At 38.5% G+C, this 22,398-nt stretch overlaps 1 protein-coding gene across 1 annotated transcript in view; it reads left to right on the top strand.

The window, feature by feature from the left end:
• LOC119650445 overlaps nucleotides 1–22,102 on the top strand; it is an 809,140-nt gene extending 787,038 nt beyond the window's left edge. The window contains exon 33 of the mRNA XM_038053300.1: nucleotides 18,402–22,102. Coding sequence (XP_037909228.1) covers nucleotides 18,402–18,481 — 80 coding nt within the window. The 3' untranslated portion in view covers nucleotides 18,482–22,102. The remainder of the gene's footprint in view (nucleotides 1–18,401) is intronic.
• Nucleotides 22,103–22,398: the final 296 nt, after the last annotated feature.

Below are 22,398 nucleotides of genomic sequence, written 5' to 3'. Positions count from 1 at the left end.
CCTCGTGTGGACTACACTTCACGGCTCCGCACCCTCAATCTCCCTTCTCTGCAATAACGCCACATGTTCCGTGATATGTGTACCCTTTTCAAACTCTGTAATTGCCTGATGGACTGTTCTGCCTCGTGACATTATTTGCAACTTTCCTCCGAAGCTGCTCCTTCTACAGCAGATTGTGGATCGCATTCATCAATTCTTCCGCCGTCCTCTAAGATGTTTCAAAGGATAACATGTAGTCCCCGATATTCTCCGATGTGCGACGTGTGTACGGCGTAAAGCAAGCAGTTAAAAACAACATGCCCCGCATCCTCCGGAATCATCAAGCATGCCAGGCAATACGGAGATTCATCACGTCCAAAGCGATAAAGGTATGCACGGTACCGTTCGCGTCCGCTTAGGAATTCAATTAGGTGGTAACTAACTTAACTTAACGATGACGCAAAATGTCACGTGCTGCATGGAGGTATAATCTCCGAAGAATTCGAGGTACAAAGCGGAGTCCGCCAAGGTTGCATCTTGTCGCCGATATTATTTCTTCTTGTTATCGGTGACATTCATGATGCTGCCCTTTCTGGATGACGTAGGGGAGCTCAATAGATCATGATACATTTCTTCAAACACCTCGAATACGCTTATGACATCTGTTTGCTCTCTCACTGGGTCATGGACCTTGGCCAAATAGCTCTGAATTTGGAAAAAGAGGCAAATAAAGTTGGGTTGCAGATAAAAGGCAACAAAATCAAGGTACTCAGTCTGGCAACTCATCATACCCTCCCTATCTGCATTAACAGCAGAGCGTCGAAGACATTGATCAATTTGTATTTCTGCAAAACCATCCAATTAGATGTCGCTCGACACATTAACGACACTAGATCTGCCTTAGCTGCCTTGTCTAAAATCTGGACATGCAGTTATCTCAACACCATGATCTGCGCTAATGTCGCCTCAAGACCACTTGAGACAGAATAGTAGAGGGGGAATGCGGGCGCCTCGGGAAGCACTGGAGGGCGTTGAAGCGCATTTCAGCAGACCATCTACCATGACACGTAAGTGTGGTTGACGTGGTTGGCAACCGTATATAAACTTTCCGTTCATCAGAAAAACGATAATAGCGATAAATTCTAGGTCACTAATATCCTTACATCCAGAAGAATGATTGGTGGACGTTATTGCTAAACCATATGGTCATTCGTTTTACTTGAAACTCTTTACGAAACGTTTCTTTCCGAGATTATCAACGAAAATCATAAAGCGGAATAGGGATAGGGCTTTGGCTTGCACCTAAGCTTCGCCAAAATATCGCCAAGTACAACCGCCTTTGTTCTGTTTAATCAGCGCAGTTATGTTAATAGCTCTCACCACCAACCCCATATTGAGCTCCGCTTTCTTCACCGTATACTGCAGCAACAAAGGTTGGTATGCTTTTCACAAACCGGCACGCCACAACCTATTAAACATCTGAAATCATTGTAAGAGGCACTTTTGAAATCAATACCGAAAAAAGGTACTTGAACCGATACCGTATAACCTTCCGGCTCTTGGCGTTTGGTGAACCTACTACGATTTCTTTAGAGTCTTTCGAAATTAGAAAGTAGTACCTAAAAACGTAAAAACTTTTTTCAGCACAGAGTGCTCCTTGATAAGTTTGCATTATTCCCACAACATAGGCTTTGGTCACCCCGGTCTAAAACCATTTTTGGCATTGAAAAACCTTGGGCCACGCTGCATCAGCTAACCTTGGTTTACAGTTGGCCTAATTTGTAGTGCATGCCTAAGGGATTATTGCTACTATGGGGATCCTCGTGCTGGGTATTACAACAATCACTATTGCCATCTACCTATAAACCTCTCTCAACCTCCTCCTTAGGACTGTCTTTCTGCATTGACCATAAAGAAACGCACTACCATGGGTACCAGCCACCAAGAGGCAGCCGAGGTCATCTTACTTTCGACATCATCCTCGCCGGCTTATAATGGTATGACTTCCAATTATAATGTGGACGGACATTTTCCTATGCCCCTGCGTGATGAGGTGCGCTTTTGTTTTACTTCGACAAGAGTGCAGTACCTTTAAATAAATATAACACATACCACGAAATGTTATCTAAGTAGCCAATCACCGTGACGTTCTATGAAACCAGGAGACTAAATACCGACTTTTTTGACTGCCAAAAATACTGGCGAGATGACTGGAAAGGCCAATTATCGCTAAGGGCTTCGGTATTAGGTTCTAACTACCCAAATGACTCACACAGCTGTCACCACCACACTATACTTGCTAATACAAGACGAAGCGAGTAACCAATTTAACACCATCAATGGTTGATCTGACTTTGCGGAAACCGTACTATCGATCTGACCCGCATCAACCGAGAACAATCTATTGTAGATTACTTTCTCAAACATTTTCTTCACCGTGTCTAAAACGGTTCAATTGCTGACGGTTCTCCAGCACTATTTGCAACTTTAGGCACTAGTACCAGCTTCTGTTGCATCCATGATGCAGGAAAAATTTCCTCAGACATACACACTTTGAATAACTCACCAACCACCGATCTGGACTTTAGCGCGAGTGTAAGCTCAAATAGAACCGCCCAAGCCCAAGGTTTGTTGGCCCCATTATAATGCTGATTTCCAATAGCTCATTTCTAGGTACCGCGAAAATTACCATCGTTTCCAGAGATGTTTGGAAGCAATCAGTGCCCATTTTCTCCTAAGGAAATAATCCAAATTGGTGGACCTCGGCGCAAAACCGGGGTGTCTGGAGTTCCTTATTAAGGCAGACCTAGACCGGATACCGGTTGTTGCGCCGTTGACGATGATGAAGATGAATAATCCTAATAAGCCAATCCAAGGTTAGCCTTTCCACTATGTCTAGGCCTGCCTTAATAAGGAACTCCAGACATCCCGGTTTTGCGCCGAGGTCCACCAATTCGATATCCCTAAAAGCTGTCTGGCGTCCTGACTCACGCCATCGCTCCATCTTAGGCAGGGTCTGCCTTGTCTTCTTTTTCTACCATAGATATTGCCCTTATAGACTTTCCGAGCGGGATCATCCTCATCCATACGGATTAAGTGACCCGCCCACCGTAACCTATTGAGCCGGATTTTATCCACAACCGGACGGTCATGGTATCGCTCATAGATTTCGTCATTGTGTAGGCTACGGAATACCACAAATAGCCTTTAAACACCTTTGGAATTCATCCCCTAACAAAGCGAGTACTAACGTCACATTATATGCCTGGTGGCCGTACTCCCAGATCCCCAATCTGTCAGCTGAATTTGTAAACCATCCATTACCACTAAGGTTTCCTAGAAAAACTTCCTTCTCAAATTCCTAAAACTTCTGCACAACAAAATTCTAAGCGACCCTACAGTGAGCGAGGTTTCTTTAAATTAACTACATTTTCTCAATGCAAATTAGGTTTGGCCGGAATTATGGACCTTTCCTCTTTTCGGCAATATGCCTGTTACCTCGACTCTCCATTCCTTCACCCCTGTTGCGCTTCTTTCCTGGTCTCTGTTGCTCTCCTTGGCAATACACCCTTTATTCTCGCAACTTTTGCATTTATAAAAGGGATCAGCGTTTATATTTATGCTTTCGCGAAGCATCTGTCTAAGGACGTCTGTTCTTTTAGACGCGAGCAATTCTTCCAATGATAACATTTCTGACGGCCAACAAGTCTCCACTAATAGTAGAGATACAGCTATCTATACGACCTTGAGCCTTTCTCAAAGTCACAATGGATTCCTATTCAAGTTCCTGCGGCTTGAATTGGTTCTTCAAGACAAGGCAGATTTTACCTCTAATTGTCACTTTCTCCGAGTCCTTAGCTGAGTGAAAATCTGAAATGTCCTTCCCAAGTGCATTAGCTTGCAAAATCGATCTGCCTCCCACGTGGGTCTTTTCAGCTGGCAAATGAGATCCTTGTGATTTGTGTCTAAGTCTTTTAGTTCTGAATTAGCTTTGATCTTTTCCTATACCTCCTTGGATGATATGGACAAAATCCCACCTTTGCTCTGTTTTTGTGAGTTTTTTATTTTCGACATGGTCCCCACTCACTGCGATCGGTTCCATCGAGCTTCACCTCATTTGGCAACACCCGCACTTGGAAGAATGTCTTCATTATCATTACCTCGCCTGAAAGATCTTTCCCAGATACTGATAGATTCATTGTAGATTTCCTCCCTTTTTCGGACTGTTATTTGCCCACAGTGCGGTTGGAGGTCGCCAGGGCCGTAGACAGAAAATACTGACCCAGGATGAAAATTAGGCAGGGAAACAGGAAATTGTGCGGGCACTCCTATCATCCCTCATTTTAATTGAAATTTCTATTTCGAACCCCCCAGTAAACTCTGAGCCTGGGAAAATTCGCCCTTTGCACTCCCCTCCGCCTCTCTCATAAGCCCTTGATGTCAATTATGTTGTCTGAGACTCAGTTAGAGCGGCATGTATCTGGTTTTGGAACCTCTCTTTGTCATCTCTACATATTGTTCCCTGTCTTCATAAACTCGAAGAGGGCAACTATTTTCTACGCCAGCTGTGGGAGCTTCGAATTAGGTCTTACTCTTTACTTACTCATCCATCTTTCAAACCCAGGTTTGAGCTTCACTCTGGCGCATTCAGCATCTGCAGAGTACTTAGAATTGACAAACTTCTTCCGGATGGGTCCACCTCCTGGTGCCAGAGTACCTTCCGCCCGTCGCTTTCTTTTTGTAAACTATAGTCCGTGTCATAAGCGCTATCATCTGCTAGCATTCCGTTCTCAACTCAGTCTTCGTCCCCTTTTTTGTGGAATTTCTTGGTAAAGTCGCACTTCGAACACCTTCTCCTCCAAATACTTATAATTTTACAACTGGAAAGCTAAGTTATCCATCACTGTAACATTGCAATTGAGGAATATCGACGACCGGTATCTGCTTGCTTCCTTTTAAAACAAGGCGGAACTGAGTTCCCGGCACCCGTTGGTTGTATATTTTGGGGAACCCTACCCAGGTTACTGACCAGAACAGACACAACTGCCGGATAATATAATTCCTCCAAATTATTTCATGTTTTAGCAAGGTCGAGAGCTGTAAATCTAAATTTTCCACTTTATTGGTCCAGCAATATGAGTCTCCCTTCTATTTTTTGGTCCAGCAATATGAGTCTCCCTTCTATTTTTCTCCCCGAGCTACTTTGATTAAACATTAAAATATTATACAAAAATAGTAAAAATTTAATTAAATTGTTTGTTTCTCTCAACAAAATGCTTAAATATAAATCAAAATTTAAAACAATAACTTCTCCTGAAAAAAATACCCCAAAACTACAGAACTCTCACCATTTTCAGTTATGCAAAATTCAAATTCAAATCACCTAATAACTGTCGTGATAGTAATAATTTCAATGATATAACCTTCCTCTTTTATAAAGAATAAATATTATCTGAGGGCTTTGTAGCAGCAAAATCAAAAACTAAAACCAAAAAAGCAAAACTCTAATAACGATACAAAAAAAAACAGATCAAAACTACACTATAAAATCAGTGTTTTAACCGAACGCATAATATCCACGTTTATGTAAGATAACTTGAAATAATAGAAATATACCACTAAACATATATGAGGAGAAATATTAACCGATCTATCGAAGATTTTATATAAATAAATAGTACGAGGGTTATTGTATTGTAACAATAATAATATGCATAAACCAAATAAGTAGCGAATAAATAGCAAATATAGCTAATAACAGACTAGACATGGATTAAGATACAAAAGGTAGCATTTCAAACCAGCTTCCACTCACCCCCCGGTCAAAGGTCAACCAATATCTGATATAAATTGTTTATCATATTATCCATAACTTGGTCAGATGCCCGAACACTCCTAGCCCCATTTAAGATTTGGTTTGCGAATTAAAATAGTAACTTGAACAGCTTTGCTACACACACTTATGATACTATGCCTCTATTTTGGCTTTATTTTTATTTAAAAATTAAATTAAATAAGTTCTCAATCACGGTAAGTAGTTAGGTGTTTATAAATAATCTAAGTAATAACAATGACATTCAAACCAAATACTGAAGATATTATTTTAAACAATGAAACATAGCTAAGTGAATTTTAGAGAATTAAGGAAAATAGTTTATATAATAAATAATATTTACAAGGCAGTATTCATTGTTAAAGATGTTGTTCAGAAAATCAAATTTATTTATAATCTCTATCTACCTGATATGTGAAAAGATTATCTACTTGTAAGCTAACAATCTAATTTCAAACTATTTTATTACTATTGATTGAATTTTTTCATGAATCTTAAATTTATTTGTATGTACTATAATGTTCCTAGTACTTTTGTTATTTATTCTTATGCAGGACGTAACGTACCCTGCATAAGATTCTAATGAATGATTTTAATAAAATCGATGATTTTTTTAAATAAAACAAGAAATAAATGTATAAATTAAGTCATTCGTATGAATAGTGCACAATAAATCAATAGTAATAAATTTGCAAAGCATCGTGTGTAACGGAATATCTAGTATCTAATTATTATTCCAAATATAAACGAAGTATAAAGTATGTAACCAAAACTAAAAAAAAAATAAAAATGCTTGGCATCGCTTTATTAACTAACCCGTAGTGCATAGTTGCCTGCACCATGTAAATATAAATATATATTTTATTATTCTTCCATTCATGGAATTGATTTTTATTCTCAAAATTTAATATTAAATCTCATTAGATACCTGTTAGTCGAATATTTTAATAGTTTTCTTTTTAAATATTTAATTCGTGTCCTGCTCGTGAAATTAAATTTAGCTAAATTGGCCGGCTGCTATGCACTTGAAAAATGTCCGATGGTTAACACACTTCCCGTTCCTATATATATATATATACGTATTTTGTTTATAAACAAATTAATTTATAAAGTTTTGCATTTTGACCCTGTACAAAAGTATATATTCATAAATAATATCCTCGAATTGAAACGTTTTAAAATGCGGAAAAGTGAATCAACGTTATTCATAGAAGGTAGCAGCGATAATATTTTAAATAATAGTTTGTTTTTGAGTTATATCAATTAATAATTCTACATTGAAAGTATTAAAAATAATTATAGATGCTGAGATTTTGTACGGTTCCATTTTGAAGTTATTTTTTTATTTTTCCATGCATTGCATTTTATTTCGAAAATAGAATCAGCTGCTTGTAATTATTCTGTGGTTAAAATTGTGAATGGTGTTCCAAAGCTTCCGCAGTTGGTTAACGATAGATAATGAAATATAACATAAAGCTTGCTGAATTTCCATCTGCAATATCTTTGACACTAGATACTTTTTGATAGTGGCATAAAATCTGTCCCCCGGTCCATTTGTTTGCTCTACTAATATCGATACCAAGCCTCATAGAGTTCCGTTTATTCCGTTTACCATTTTGGAATAACCTAAAAAAGTACCTTCCTCTAGATTTTCGTAGGACAAGAAAACTAGCCAATTGAGAATAGGAATTTACAAATCGCTTTTTTATTTTAAAAGGCAAAGAAGGTCCATGTGGAGACGATTTTTTTAATATATCATCCATCAAACGAGTGCTAAATCTACCAACGCTTAATCAACTTCAACCTTATAACATTATAAATGCAAACCGTTGAACTATGTTGAAGTATCTAAGTTGGGTGTAACTCGCCTTCTTGACCTCGGATTCTGAGCTTTTTGCCGTGTGGGTTTCTGTATTCTCTGAACATGAAAGCTCTGGGGGTTTAAAATGGTTCCGTGTAGGGATAGTCCTACGATCCTCTAAGGACATCGATTTATTTGCCGACCACAATTATAACCGCTCCGTAACTGGCAAAGCGATACTGGTTTACACTAAGTCAAAGATATTCTCATACTGAATAAATCAACCCCCCTTCCCCACACCCTCGACGTCGGGAGATCCCTCGAAAGTGAAAACCGACAAGAACGTCGCGTCGGTCGCCGGAAACCGACTAAGAAGCGAACGTCCACTGGTGTCCTGCTCAAGAGCCATTACCAGAAAGCCATGCTTATTTTCAGCAAGATTGCTATGAATAAGGAGACCAATACTGTCGACGAGCGGAATGAAAATGACCTCGTTAAATACCAGGCGATTGTTGAGGAATACAACAAAAAACACCTAACAGACAAGCAGAAGGCATAGCTCATCGCTCTGAAATGCAATCGATCTCAAGACGAGGTCGAGCAAGGTCACAAGCGGAGCAGAGTGGGCAAAAGCAACATCTGAAGAGAAGTACGCAACAACTGTCAGCCGACAGGCCACGAATTGCGAAATCTTTCACCGACGTGGCCAGGAGCCACTTACGTGTGGCGCTGACGGATGGTAATTCCGCTCGCGCAAACTAGCGCCGGAGGTGTGAACCAGCGTTGAGGCTAGGCTGTCGGAGATGGTCATTGAGCATCTTCTGGGCACCGAAGGCAAACACGCGGGATTCATCTCCTGCTTTGATTCCTCTCAGGTGGTCCATGGGTTCCACGTTATAGCTTGTGAGGACCAATTCTCTATGGACTTTCTCGGTTCGTGCGTCGCTAAGATCAGCGACGCCTGGGAGGGCGTAAAGCTCAATGTCATCCCTTACGATGAAATTTCCAGCAAACCGGTCGCTTGCATCTGGTTGCCGAAGATCCGCATGGATAAGGGCAAGCGCATCCAATCCCTGCGTCTTCAAAATCACATGATTCTCATGGACAATTGGGTTGTTATAAAGGAGGAGGAATCCCAGACAAACAGCCAACCTTTCTACTCCGTAAAACGAAGAGTGCCTGGAGGCACTAGAAAAGGTCGACTATAAAGTGCGGTTCAGAGTCAGGAACACAAAGGTAAAAGTGTGCCGCTCCTCAAAACCGGACGACAACCTAGATGCAATCAACGCCGCCGACGAGCTGTTGGAGAAAATGGCAATCGATGGTCTGACGGGGAATGACAAACCCCCCCACGCAACGCGTAACGCAGATAAATAAAAGGGCTCCAAAGCAAATATTTTAATTTATTCCATAGCACAGGAGACGCTGACCGAGACAGACCTAGAGCATGTATTCTCGCGAGGAAGACGCACGCTTTTCTGTGTCCGGACCTGAATTCCAGCGACCTAGTCGTGGTTAAGCTGGAGCGGGCGGAGGCAGAAAGCGTGTATATTTCCTCGGCTTACATGGCTCACGAGCGATCAGCTCTCCAGAAGAACAACAACATCTGACGAACACCATAGCAACAAAGAAGGCCAACCTGTTGATAGGCTACGACGCCAATGCAAGACATACGCTTTGGGGCAGCTCGGAAATCAACGAGAGATGTGTGTCACTCTTTGATTCCATTATTACTCCAAACCTATCGGTGTGTAACAGAGGCAGTACACCAACGTTCCATTTCCCCAGCTCGGAGAATTGTGACGGTTGAGAGGAGGTCCTTGATATTACCCTAATAACCGACAATGGGATTGTTATGGTGGAGAACTGAAAACTGTCTGACCAGAGATCCTTCTCAGATCACAGTTGGAAAAGACGAAAAGGCCGGGGCTCTGGAAAAGGCATTCGATACCACCTTTAAAGTCTCGTTCCCTGCTAAATACAGCAAGAAGACACTGCGTGATGGAATGACGATCTTTCCAGCCTCAGGAAGATGATCATGGAAATCTTCAACATCTGCTACAGGCATAAATATATGCAGCCATACAAGGACTACCTGAACAAATACAAATCGGCCATTAGGACCGCCAAAAGGCGGTCTTGGTTGGAATATTGTTAGAACATTGAAAGCACCAGTAAATCTGCGAGGCTCAGTAAGATTCTGTCCAAGGATGGATGGAATCTTCTACTGAAACCTTGGAGCTGCTGGTTCAAACACATTTTCCCGCGAGGAGGACTGTGAATCAGAACCTTGCTTGGAGAGTTTGCGGCCAAGCCAGCTGTGCGAGACTATCAAATCGGTAATTACCAAGGATAAGATCGGCTGGGCTATAAACACCCTCTCTGCATATAAATTTCCAGACCCAGATGGCATAATGCCAGCCATGCTACAGAAGCAATAGGAAAGGATTGTGCCGTGGCTTATTGAGATTTACCGGAGCTGCATCTCTTTAGGATACGTACCACAGTCCTGGAGATGCGCACGAGTGGTTTTTATACCGAAAGCAGGCAGGCGCGGTATGAGTGCGCAAAGAACTTTCGTTCTGAAGACCCTAGAGCGCATCCTGGACATCCACTTAAGGACGATTATAGAGAGAACACCCTTATCTTAGTCCCAGCATGCCTATCTCAAAGGAAAATCCACAGAAACCGCCCTCCACGAGATAATTGGCACGGTTGAGCTGTCGCTGCAGTACAAGCAGTATACTCTACCTGTCTTCTTGCATATAAAGGGAGCTTTCAACAATGTTAGTACCAACGCCATCAAGGAAGCCTTGACCCGTATTCGATTGGAGGGATATCTAAGTTCTAGGATAATCCAGTCGAATCTGAGAGACAACCACTTGACCAGAACTCTAAACAGAGGCACGCCCCAGGGTGGCGCCATCGCTCCGGTGGTTAATAGTGATGGACGTAATTTTACGCATATTAGACAACAGCGGGGTGAAGGTTGTTGCGTATACCGACGACTTGGTGATATTAGTGTCAAGGGTATTTCCGTCCATTATGAGCAACATCATGGAAGAAGCGTTGAGAAAGGTGTGCATGTGGGCCGCAAAATACGGACTCGGCATAAACCCAAACAAAACGCAACTGATGCTATTCACCACCAAGACAGAGATATCTGAATTCCACCTACCATGGCTGAATGAGCAAAGATTGGCTCTTTCCTCCAATGTAAAGTATCTGGGTGTAACCCTGAATACAAAGCTAAATTGGAGATTGAACATAGAACTGAAGGTTAACAAGGCCTTCTATTTCTGCAAGAGAACCTTTGCGAAGAAATGGGCTCTCCGGCCGAGGATGGTTCTCTGAGTGATCACCGCTATAGTGCGTCTGATCCTAACGTCCGGTAAAAAAATACGATAGGTTGAAGCTTAATAGGATTCAAAGAACCGCGTATACAGGTGCCACTGGGGCTCTGCAATCATGCCCGGCAGATGTTCTCAATGCACCTCCTCCCAACTAGACCTCCACATTAAATACGTTGCAGCATGCAGTGACGTCAGACTATGTTAGTCCAGATATTGGGCAGCAAAGTCCTATAGCCACAGTAACATCCTAGACAAAGTACCTCGGGAAATCTGAGCATTCCCCATGGACTATGCCACACGCAAGCTGAACTTCACGAGAAACTTTGTTGTGGACTTTCCAACCAGAACAAAGTTGAAGACCGGCTGCCTGTTGCAAGGTTATAACTCAGGATTCTTTACCGATGGATCAATGATGGTCTGTAGAGTCAGCGCGGGGTTTTTTTTTCGAGTATACGCAGTGTGTATTGTGTACTTTTCTCGGATGGAGAGGAGCGCATAAAATACTTTATGCACAGTAGCTCGCCTTTGGATTTCAGGTTTTTCGTTTCCGTCCTCGATAGTAGAACTCCTAGGTAAAGGAATTGATCCAGCAGTTTGAAATTATGCTCACCCATTGCAATGTTCTGGATACTACCAGCTGTCTTTCGAGTATGGGTCAGGTATTCCATTTTGGATTCATTGACCCTGAGCCCCACTTCACTCGCATTCAACGAGAGCCTTATGTGATTTTAGTTTAGACAAAGCTGCCTTTACTTCGTGCATCTGGAATGACAAAGGGGTGGAATGATGCCGTTGTTGGGTTCAAGAGGTCTTGAAAATACTTAATCCATCTTGCTTTTATTTGAGTCGCGTCGCTGATGATGTTGCCATTCTGAACTCTACAAACGTTGGTTCGCGGTTTAAACCTATCCTCTCTCTGTGCTCTCTGCTCTTTCAAGCTGTCGTCAAGTGTAAAATTTTTTTGTTATTAAACTGTCGTTGTTCCTATTTGCAAATATTCTTAGCGTTATACTTGTATTCTCTGGCACGGGTTCGTCTTTCGGTTAGGAGTCGTAAGGACCATTTTTTTTGTTAATCGCTTCTAGGCAGATATCATGGCCTATATGCCGAAGGGTCTTTTTAACTGCACTCGGGATATCATCCCTAATTTTTCGCCATATTTTTTCACTCCTTTCCTCAGGACCTGCATGAGATAGTGCGTCGGAATATGCCTTGATTGCGGACATGTTGTCCATATTGATTTTAAAGTCCAGCTTCTGTGGCTATGGCCGTTTTTTAACTATTCGGCAGCGATATTTCCGTCTAACCAAGGAATGGTCCAGCCACAGTTAGCACCTCCATCCAGGAAAAGTAAATAACGCCTGACCTTTCCTTTCCATGCATCAGAAGAGCTACTAGTTACTAGAAGAATTCTCTTTATAAGTCATGCCCCTTCGATATTCTCGGCCACCGGGTATGAGGATCTAAGTCGACCGGTGGACACCATGGTGTTTCGTCCGACGACATTATTTAAAACTAAAATGCTTAAAAAATTAATCACCCGATAAGGACCCGAATACGAGGAATTATTGGAGTGATTCCTTCCAACCTTCATAGAGAATTGATTATAGTCGCCAGGACAATGAATGCGTAAACCGTTTTAATGTCTTGTCGACCACCATTCACCGAGTTAATGGTTAACATTCGAAAAAGTATTCTTGGCTTGTTATTGAAATTGTGTGTGCATAATTACTCCTTGTTGGACCGTGAATCAAAAATTTCTCCTACTAGGCATAATAGTTGACCATGCACCATCTCCGCAACGATTACCCTCATGTCTTCCTTCCAAGCTTCGCAGATTCGCTATCGTTACAGCGAATTTCTGCTCTGAGCTAACGATGAAAATGCTCAACCATAGCATTGGCGGTAGAATGATTATATTGCATCTGGTTGCTGAATTCTTAAAGAAATCTCGATTCAAACTTGCTTGGTTTCAAATATCCAAAGTGGTATGTCAAATCTCCATGGCCGTGCGTCAGAGATCGCTCTGGCAATTGTCACAATCTCTCGTACCCTCTGGTGAACGTACGACATACTCGACCGTGGTAAGGCAGCTGTATGCTCCTCGAAAGAAGGCATAATCATAAGATCCACAAAAGTAACTGCTGGTGGTGTGAATGGCAACTGGCCTGATTATTGACGAATTACTTTCAATAGGGCGTCCAATTCCTACAATCTATTATATTTTGACAAACTACCTTTGTGTTACCAATTTAATGCTAGATTTCTGCAGAGTGAGGTAAGTGGTATGGGTAATGGTAAACAGTTTTACATATCTTGCAGCTGTCGCCCGGAACTTGAAATTGTCTCGGTCAAAACCTTATGTTTCACTGTTTCTGGATTTTAAACTCGTCGCCAGTGGAATAGTATGTTACAAACTTTGGGGTAGGGTAGGGTAGTTGGTGTCAGTGCCCCAATTTCTGTCATTCCTCTACCACTTTAGGTTTGGTTTGAACTAAGGCGATAGTTTTTACGACTATCTGACTGTCAAAAAAAATATGTATTTTAGCACGCCTGTTCTTCCTTGCTAAATTCGGGTTTAAGATAAGGCAATAGCTTTTAAGGGTGGAAATTGTGATGCAATAACTTTTAATGCTGCCTAGCTGTCAGAGTGGATATGGATTTTAGCACACTTATTCTTCCTTTCTCTCATTTTGGCATACCGGTTTATCACATATGTACCTGCTACCTAAAATGTAGTGGTATGTTGACTCCTACGTCGCGTTTCGGGTCTACTCCATATACAACTGCCCTTATCAGGTCACCCGTCCTTATGGCATGGGTGGCACCCACAAATTCTTACGGTATGGGTGGTTGGGACTGTCGCCTTGGATCTGCAGCACATGTCACCCATAATGCAGAGACAAACGAATTTTTTGAGCCAGGGTAAATCCTCTGTAGCATTCCACAGATCTCCCATTGACCAGGCTTCATAACTAAGGAGAACTTGGTATATCCATATATATCCCGCTCGAAATGTTTCTCCCAAATAAGTTTTGAATTAAATATCACTTCCAGATGCATGATACAGGCTAAAAAAACTAGTGTTCTTGGAATTTATGGTTAGATTTTCTCCATCATATTGGCCTTCCTTTAAAAACAGAGTTGGCTGTAGAAGCTCTAAGAGCGTCTGCAAGATTTTTTCCATAACAACAGTACATAATATCAGCAACCCATCTTAGGCCTAATATCGTGCCCTGCTTAGCACAAGGTCCCCTACTAGTGGTAGCAGAACTCCATAGTCATAACGACGTACATGGTATCGCCACCTAAGTGAGCAAGCGCTAACCTGCCTCCCAGCATTGATCTTAACACCCTACACATAGTATTTCCTGCACTGTGTCTTTCGGCTACTGATATCATAGACTCAAAGGAAGTATTATCGGAAGCCCTTGCTATATCTACTAGGTCTACCCCAAGCGTCACTTTGTTACTAAAAACAAATCATTGATGATACATGATTGCAATCTTTCTCACAGGATTTCCCTGATTAATAAGCATGGTGGGCCTGCAATACCAGTCTTTCTCTCATGTGTTCCTTAACCAGCTTCTGTGAAGCCTTTACAAGGAAAGAAGTCCTTCTAGCTGGCCCGTATAGACTGGGAGTAGTTCCGCCGGGATTCTGTTAAGTAGGTCACTCTAGCGTGCCCTGTTATGCTCAAGTATCCTTTGACAATCTTCAGCTATTTTGCAAATTAGGCGCCTTTTTCGAACGTTTTTATTATTCTCTTAAAAAAATGTTGTTGGCCAAACTCTTCAAGCCCGTTCAAGCCTCTGATCCCTACTTTCCAAATATAAAGCCTGATTCATTGGTTGCCATTCATTCCTAACAATAAGAATGTCAATTTCTATTTGGTCTTCCCACTTCACATTTGCTTTTATTTGGCTTGTTAACCGCTCTTCACCAGCAATCGAAAACCATAGCTAATTGCGTAGATTTTCGATACTTCCCTTTGCAATAAAGATCCATTTAAAAAAATAACGACTTCTCCAGGGCTGAGATAACTCTTCAGACGCTACCTCACCTCTATCTTGGCAAAAGCATGATTGAAAGTGGTTCCAGGTGTTAATCGCTCTTTTACATATATACATTCGCAAGCGGACATGAGCAATGCAGATGAGGGACTGATCAACATCTAGAACTGCTGATGAGTTATTTCTGCCATGAACGATGCCGTCAGTCGTCACTTTTTCAAAAAGTTGGGAACTTAGCCCAGAACAGGATGTCCTTGGATCAAAAGGAGTGGGAAGAAGTTTTTCCTCAAATAATCTGGTCTGCCTCAAGTGTGTACGGATCCTTAGCTTCCTCAATCCTTTAGCAAATCAAGAATCTATTGCTTCTCTACTCTCACCACTTCCTTCCACCACCTCCCTTTCCTCCTACACTCTTTCATCTCCTTTTCCCCTCCTCTTCTCTCTTTCTGATTGCGATTTATGCACACCATTAATAAAATCAGCCTCAATGCACTGCAGTAGGCAGGTCACTTGATCTAAATGAGCGGGAAAGACCTTGCCCGGATATACCAGGTGTGCAAACTTAAATCCGCTGTTTTTTTTTTTAGAAAAACACATTTTTTTAAAGGAACCAAAAACAACTTTATTCAAAATGCTGACCCTTGCTATCTACACATTTTTCCATCTCTTGCGTAATTGATGGATACCATGCCAATCAAATTGTTGATCTTTCGAGCATAACCACTGATCAAGCCATTTTCAGACGTCTACGTAAGAATCGAAGTGCTGCTCAGCGAGCGAATGGCCCATCGATGACAACAGAAGATAGTCGGATGGGGCCAGGTCTAGTGAATAAGCAGGATGAGGTAGTATCCCCCAATTGAGCATTTCTAACAGTTTCGAACTTTTTTCGACGTGTGTGACGGAGCAGCATCTTAGAGGAAAATCAGCTTTTCATGTCCGATTTTCATTCAGAGCACGATGCAATTTGATGAGCTGTTGGTGATAACGATGGGCATCGAAAATTTCACCAAGTTTCAACAGTTCACAGTCAGTCAGTCCTTGGGGGTTTTACGTGAGTACCTGTCATGGAGACTTAATCCCACGGTCTTCTTAAGACATGGATTGATTTTGTGACCACAATCAGAGCCCCGCTGTGACAAGCAGCAACGGTGCCAGTCTATACCAAGCGATGGCTCAGCATTCATACTGGTGGATGCAGGACCTACCTAAATCTCTATCGAACTAAAGAGTACGGCACCCGCAACACCACGCTGAGACCCGAAGGTCTCTGTTCGCTTGAACGCAACCACAACCCCCATGAAGCTCCCACTGGGGGACCAACCGCAAACAACCGAGCTGTACGCACATGCAACAGGAATTCTCCTGAAGTATGTGAGTCCAAGGGCTATCCTGGTTCCCGTGGTACTAGTATACTCCTGGCAAGATTTCGTGACCAATTGCCACTTCAGATGACTCCCCATGCAGACTCGGGTCTGATCGCCCTGATTAAGCCTTTGGAGCATTCACCTACTGCATCACGGCTGGCAAGCCAATGCGATACAGCGTCTCCCGGTGCCACCACTATGGAGGTTCTCCTCGGCCACTTGGTTAACAGTTCATAGTAGACAATACCCAGCTGATCCCACCACACCCACAGCATCGTCTTCCGTCCGAAGCGATTTGGTCTTGCAGAAGATGTCGCTGGTTGGGCGGCATCAACCCATGATTTTTTCGTTGAGGATTCTCGACATAAATCCACTTTTTGTCGCCAGTCAAAATTCGATGCAAAATCATCTTTCTTTTGTGCCTGGCAAACAAGATTTCGCATATTTTTTGGCGCCGCTCCATCTGCCTATCGTTCAATTCATGCGGCACCCATTTTCCATTCTTTTGAGCCTTACCCATTGCATGTAGGCGCTTGGAAATCGCTTGTTGAGAAAAATCCTAATTGCTTGGCGAGCATTTTCTGCGTTTGAGTATGATTCTCGTCCAAAAGAGCCTCCAATTCGTGGTCTTTAACTTTTCTTGGCCAATTTTCGCGCCCCTTGTCGCTCAGATCGAAATCGCCATCTTTGAACCTACGGAACCAGTCTCGGCACGATGTTTCCGATAGAGCATTATCGCCGTAGGCCTCCACAAGCACTCGATGCGTTTCAGCGACTGATTTCTTCAAATTGAAGCAAAAAATTAAAACTTCCCGCAAATGCTTATTTCCGGGAAAAAAACTGGACATAATTATTGAAGAGAAAAAATTTGTTTTTGCATGAAATTGCTGATGATATGGACTGACAATTGTTGGCAAATGTCGTACTAAAAAAAAATATGGCGTACTCATAGTAGCTTGATCACCGACTCCATCTGTCAGCAAACAGCGGATATAAGCTTGTACACCTGATATAAGATAACGTATGTCAAGACACCAACAATTTGTTAGAAGTAACAAACTGAATGGACCTTGGAGCGAAATTCGGATGCGTAGGTCCATCTACGCCCCTCCGCCTTATATATTCCAAATTTAACAATCAATCAAGCTCGATTATTTTGCAGACAGCCTATACCTTCTTCTAGGGCAAATCAGGGTTTTCCCTGGTAAAAAATATGAGGCCTCATGATCGGTCTAAAAAGTAGGAATCTTAGTTGATAAAAGGAAGCTGGTCAAGTTGAATTATGATGGTTATCTACAGGTTCCTGCATTTTCTCCCGAAATTATATAATGAAAATCAAAGTGCAGCTAACAGATTGGAAATTTATTTTGTACTTACACAAGTTGGAGGCGTATCTTTCAAACTTACTCATCCATAGCTTTGTAATATCAACACACATATATCAGCAGTAAACCATAGAATAATTAATTTAATTTCCGTATAAATATCCTGCATTTATAATTCTGGAATGTTGAGACAAAATGTTGGCATATTCCATCGAGTGTATTCCAAATAAAAATTTTTAAAAAAAACCAATAGAGATTGCCAAATATAGCATACGTAATTAATTTTAGTCAAATTTGCATTATAGCGTTTAAAAAAAAGTATCTGCATTAGTACATAGACAAAAAGTACATAAAGCGATGTCAACATTTTACTTTTATTTGCATTCTAAATCCGAAAATTTGATTCATTTCAAGCTAAAAAAAAAAACAACAAAACCCAATTTCCTTGCACCTTTGAACTATGCAAACAATCCAATGATAATATATTCACATAAAAACCATTTTTAAAAATGATTTTCTTCTGTCACTAAGTTACAATTTTTTATGATATTTTATTTCTTAAGAATTTACCCTAATTTTAATGATATTTCTAATATTTAATTTTCACTAAAACCAAACAAAAAAAAAAGTTTCAAAACCAAAGGAAAAAAAATCTCCTCTAGAATCAAGGACGAGCAAAACAAACAATTCTAATTTGGCCACTTTTATATTTTTTTCTTTTAATTGTAGGGTCCCCAGTGTGGAAACCACGAGACATGATTAGTTTAGGCGATGCACAGTCGACAACACGCAAAGATGAATCTAAGTAAAACCATGAAAAAGAAATAAACCCAAATATTCAAAATAGATATACCTAAAATGAAATAGAGAATTTATTAAGCAGAAATGCAGAAAGTGAAAATGTGCGGAATAAGTCAGTATTGAATGAAAAATAAAGAAAAAAAAATGATAACAGAACAAGAAAAGAAATTATTAGAAGAAGTTAATAGTACTTTCTTTTATTTACTTAGAAGAAAAAGCACTAAATACAAAAGAATAATAATATAACATCATCTGGTTTAGATACTATCATAAAATTTTGAAAAATTCAGAGATAAATCATTCTGAGAGGGCTTTTGAAAATTGTTATTTATAATATTGTTTGCTTAAATTATCAAAAATCATCATGATCGTATTAATTTCATATTGAAATGAACACTAATTTTTATCTCACTAAGATATAAGCAAACAATTGTTATTTATTGCAAATTTCAATGGCTCTTCTTTAAGAATTTTCAATATAGTAATACCAACTGACAACAAATTCAATCCAAGATGCCAATCAATAAATATTGATTTATATTGACCTTTATTACCTTTTTATATTCTCTACGAATTATCTATAAACAGCCCAAAATTATTTTGCAATTATTATGATATATATTCAAAGAACAAAGAAAATTTACTCATTTTTTGTATTTTTGAACTATTTTATTATTGACGAAGACAAAAGGTACTCAATAGTTTCATAAATTCAAAAGTATATATGGATTGACTGATCGCGCGTAAAAATAGTTTCAATTAAGAGAAATAATTGTTAAATCAACTACCATATGTATAAATTTGAATGAAAAAATAAACAGAAATGTAGTAATTTACATATGCAATGGAACGCGCACTGTGGAAACATATTTACTAACCACCCCTAGATCATATTGCTGACAGTTTTAAAACCACAACCATTATTTCTATTATTAAATTTCAATTTATGTAAGTTACTACAATATCGTTTGAATTATTCAGTAAATCAAACTTTGTATTTTATGTAAAAACCAAAGAAAAGTTTAAAAAAAAAGCATATTTTCTCGTTAAAATTCCTCTATAAATTTTTCAAATGACTATTTCTAAAGCAGTTGAATGATTTTAATTAAAATGTTTTATCGTTTTTCAAATTGAGAAACGAAAAAAATATTTAAATTACTATAAAATGCAAAGAGAAACTACCTACGTGTGTGTATATGAAATGAACTTGAAAATTATAAATATATAAAGGAAAAGCAGAATGAGAAGTAAATTGGAAGATAAATACCTAAAAAGAACATGTTGGAATTGAATGGAATAATTTTCGATTTTTGTTGAAAAATGGAAAATGTGAAGAATATATTATATATATAACTAGAGAATAAATTTTATTGCATACATTATATAGAAAACGAAAAATAATATCGGGAAATATTGCACAGATTAATGTTAATATATATGTTAGCGATGTTTTCCGCCATATTTATATTGTCTTATTTTATTTATTGTTATTGTTTGAAAGAACTACAATTCGAAAATATTGTTTGAATATTGTTGGTTGACAGTGACATATAGTAAGGCTTTTATTTGGTAAAACGTATTATCTAAGGATTTAATTTATAATAATAATATATATTTATGTTTTCCCTCCAAATAATTTTTAAAAAATATAAATGCTATATAATGTTGCTGTTAGTACGAAATGAAATCATCAACTTCAGCATATTTCTAATAACTTTCCAGTTAAAGCCTGATATTGAGAAGTCAGTTTGTTAATTAAATTCTATTTAATTTCTAAAATGCACGGTCCACTTGTAACATATCTTTTAAAATTAAAACTTTTTATTATTTAAAAAAAATTGGGCAAATTAAAAATTAATATAAAGTACAAAAATCCTATTGATCTCTAAAGCAATGCCTTCTACTTTTTCCACAACATTTTTATAATAGACGTTACTCAACTCAAAAGCCTTAAGAAATATGTCATTGCGCTTTATTTAGAATTGTCCTACATTTTTCGTTTTCTCCAATTTTGTTCATCGTACCCCATTATTTGTCATTCAAGTACTATTCCAAATATTTCGTTGATATTTATTAAAAGAAACACCAAAAATGCCAAATATCCTCTTGCTATGCTTTGCTGTTTCGAAAAAGCATAGGAGGATATATACATAAATTAATCCTGATGTGCAGCTAAGTAATGACCTCTACTTTCCACTCTTATCTTTTCAACGATAAAAAAAGGTTTGGTGAATATTAAACAAAAATTTTACCACGATTAACTAGGAAATCATAACGAAATCATCTTATAATCATATTTGTAGTTACCGATTAGACAACAAATAAACAGGAAAATACAACCCAAATGAAGCACAGATAATTCATTTCATCTTTCTATTAATTTCAAGTTTGAAGAGAGGTACAAGTGTTTTTTTTGGTTTATTTTCCAACGAAGTAATTAAACCGGACATTATGTGAAAGGAAAAACATAATTTAGAGAAACAAAACAAAGTTTTTTAATCATTGATTACTTTTAGATACTATAGATAAACACAAGAAAGGTGAAAACGAATTAAATCTATTATAAAAAGAATTTAAATAAATTTTAGTACACAATAATAGGATTCATACTTAAATTAATTTATTAGAAATGAAAAGAAATAGTCCTCGATTAAGCTGGAGTGATTTTCACTTTATTTCAAGATAAAGTTTTTTTCAGATACTCCGCTGAAAATTTATTGATACTTTCCTGTAGTTTTATTTTCTGTTTGCGATGTATTCAACTTTAAGGTAGAGATATCCTACTTTCTCCCATCTAAAACCATGATTTGAATATAAATAATTCTCAAACAAGCGCGTGTAAAAGATTTAAAGTGAAAATCACATCCTGCATTCGAGGAAACATAAAAAATAAATAAACCTAGTTACATTCACAACCTACACACATTCGAATTCATTACATTTTCCACTTAAACAACGTTGAGAAAAAAAAACTAAGTGAAAAAAATTCCAAAAAAAAATCTTATATAAAATTACTAAAACAAAAATGATATTATTAGAAATCACCTTTTTGTAAAGATAATTTTTAAAAATAAAACAAAAAAACAGCAAAATAAAACACAAGTAACTATTATTATTAACTAAAAACAATAAGAGAAGAATGAGAAAAAATTAAAAAAAAAATAAATATAAAAAATTGTTACATTTACGAATTTCAATGAAAAAGGGAAAAAACCTTAAAAATATAAAAAAAAACTTATAAAAGTAAACACTTCAACTTTACACACCCCACACACAAAAAAAAAACACAATAAATATTACTCCCATCGAGGAACCCTCGAAGCATATAAAAAAAAAACCAGCAAAAAAAAAACAGGATGCAAAGCACTCTTTACTGATGTTATATTATCTCAAATCATATTCAAAATCGAATGGCGATAGATAAAATAAAACAACAATTTACATCTATTACATTCAAACCGATTGCATAAATGTAATAATTATGTAATACAAAACCGCTCACAAAAGTATGTTTACAATAAACAAAAAAAAATGAAAGTTGAAAGCAAAACGAAATGAATATTAAAATCAACCGATGGATGAGTAAACCAAGAGAATAAAAAAAAAATACTAAAATACACTGAAAAATATTTAAGTAAGCGAAAGAACAACAACAAAGTGAAATGTGGAGAATGAAAAACTTAAAGAGTAAACACAATACAAAATGAATAACAAAAAAAAAATATAGGAAAATTTTAGAAAATTTATAAAAATCACTTTAAACAAATTATAAATCATAAAAAAATGAACACGAATAAAAACGACATTGAAAAATAATAAAAAAAAAAATTGAATGAAAATTTGAGTTTTTATTTCATTTTTGTTAAGCAAATAGACTGACCAGTTTCTTCGACTAATGAACTTTCAAAGGAAATCTATTCATCCA

This window comes from Hermetia illucens, chromosome 2 (genome assembly GCF_905115235.1).
Source record: "Hermetia illucens chromosome 2, iHerIll2.2.curated.20191125, whole genome shotgun sequence".
Taxonomy (NCBI): domain Eukaryota; kingdom Metazoa; phylum Arthropoda; class Insecta; order Diptera; family Stratiomyidae; genus Hermetia; species Hermetia illucens.
This window is presented reverse-complemented; position numbering and strand designations above follow the sequence as displayed.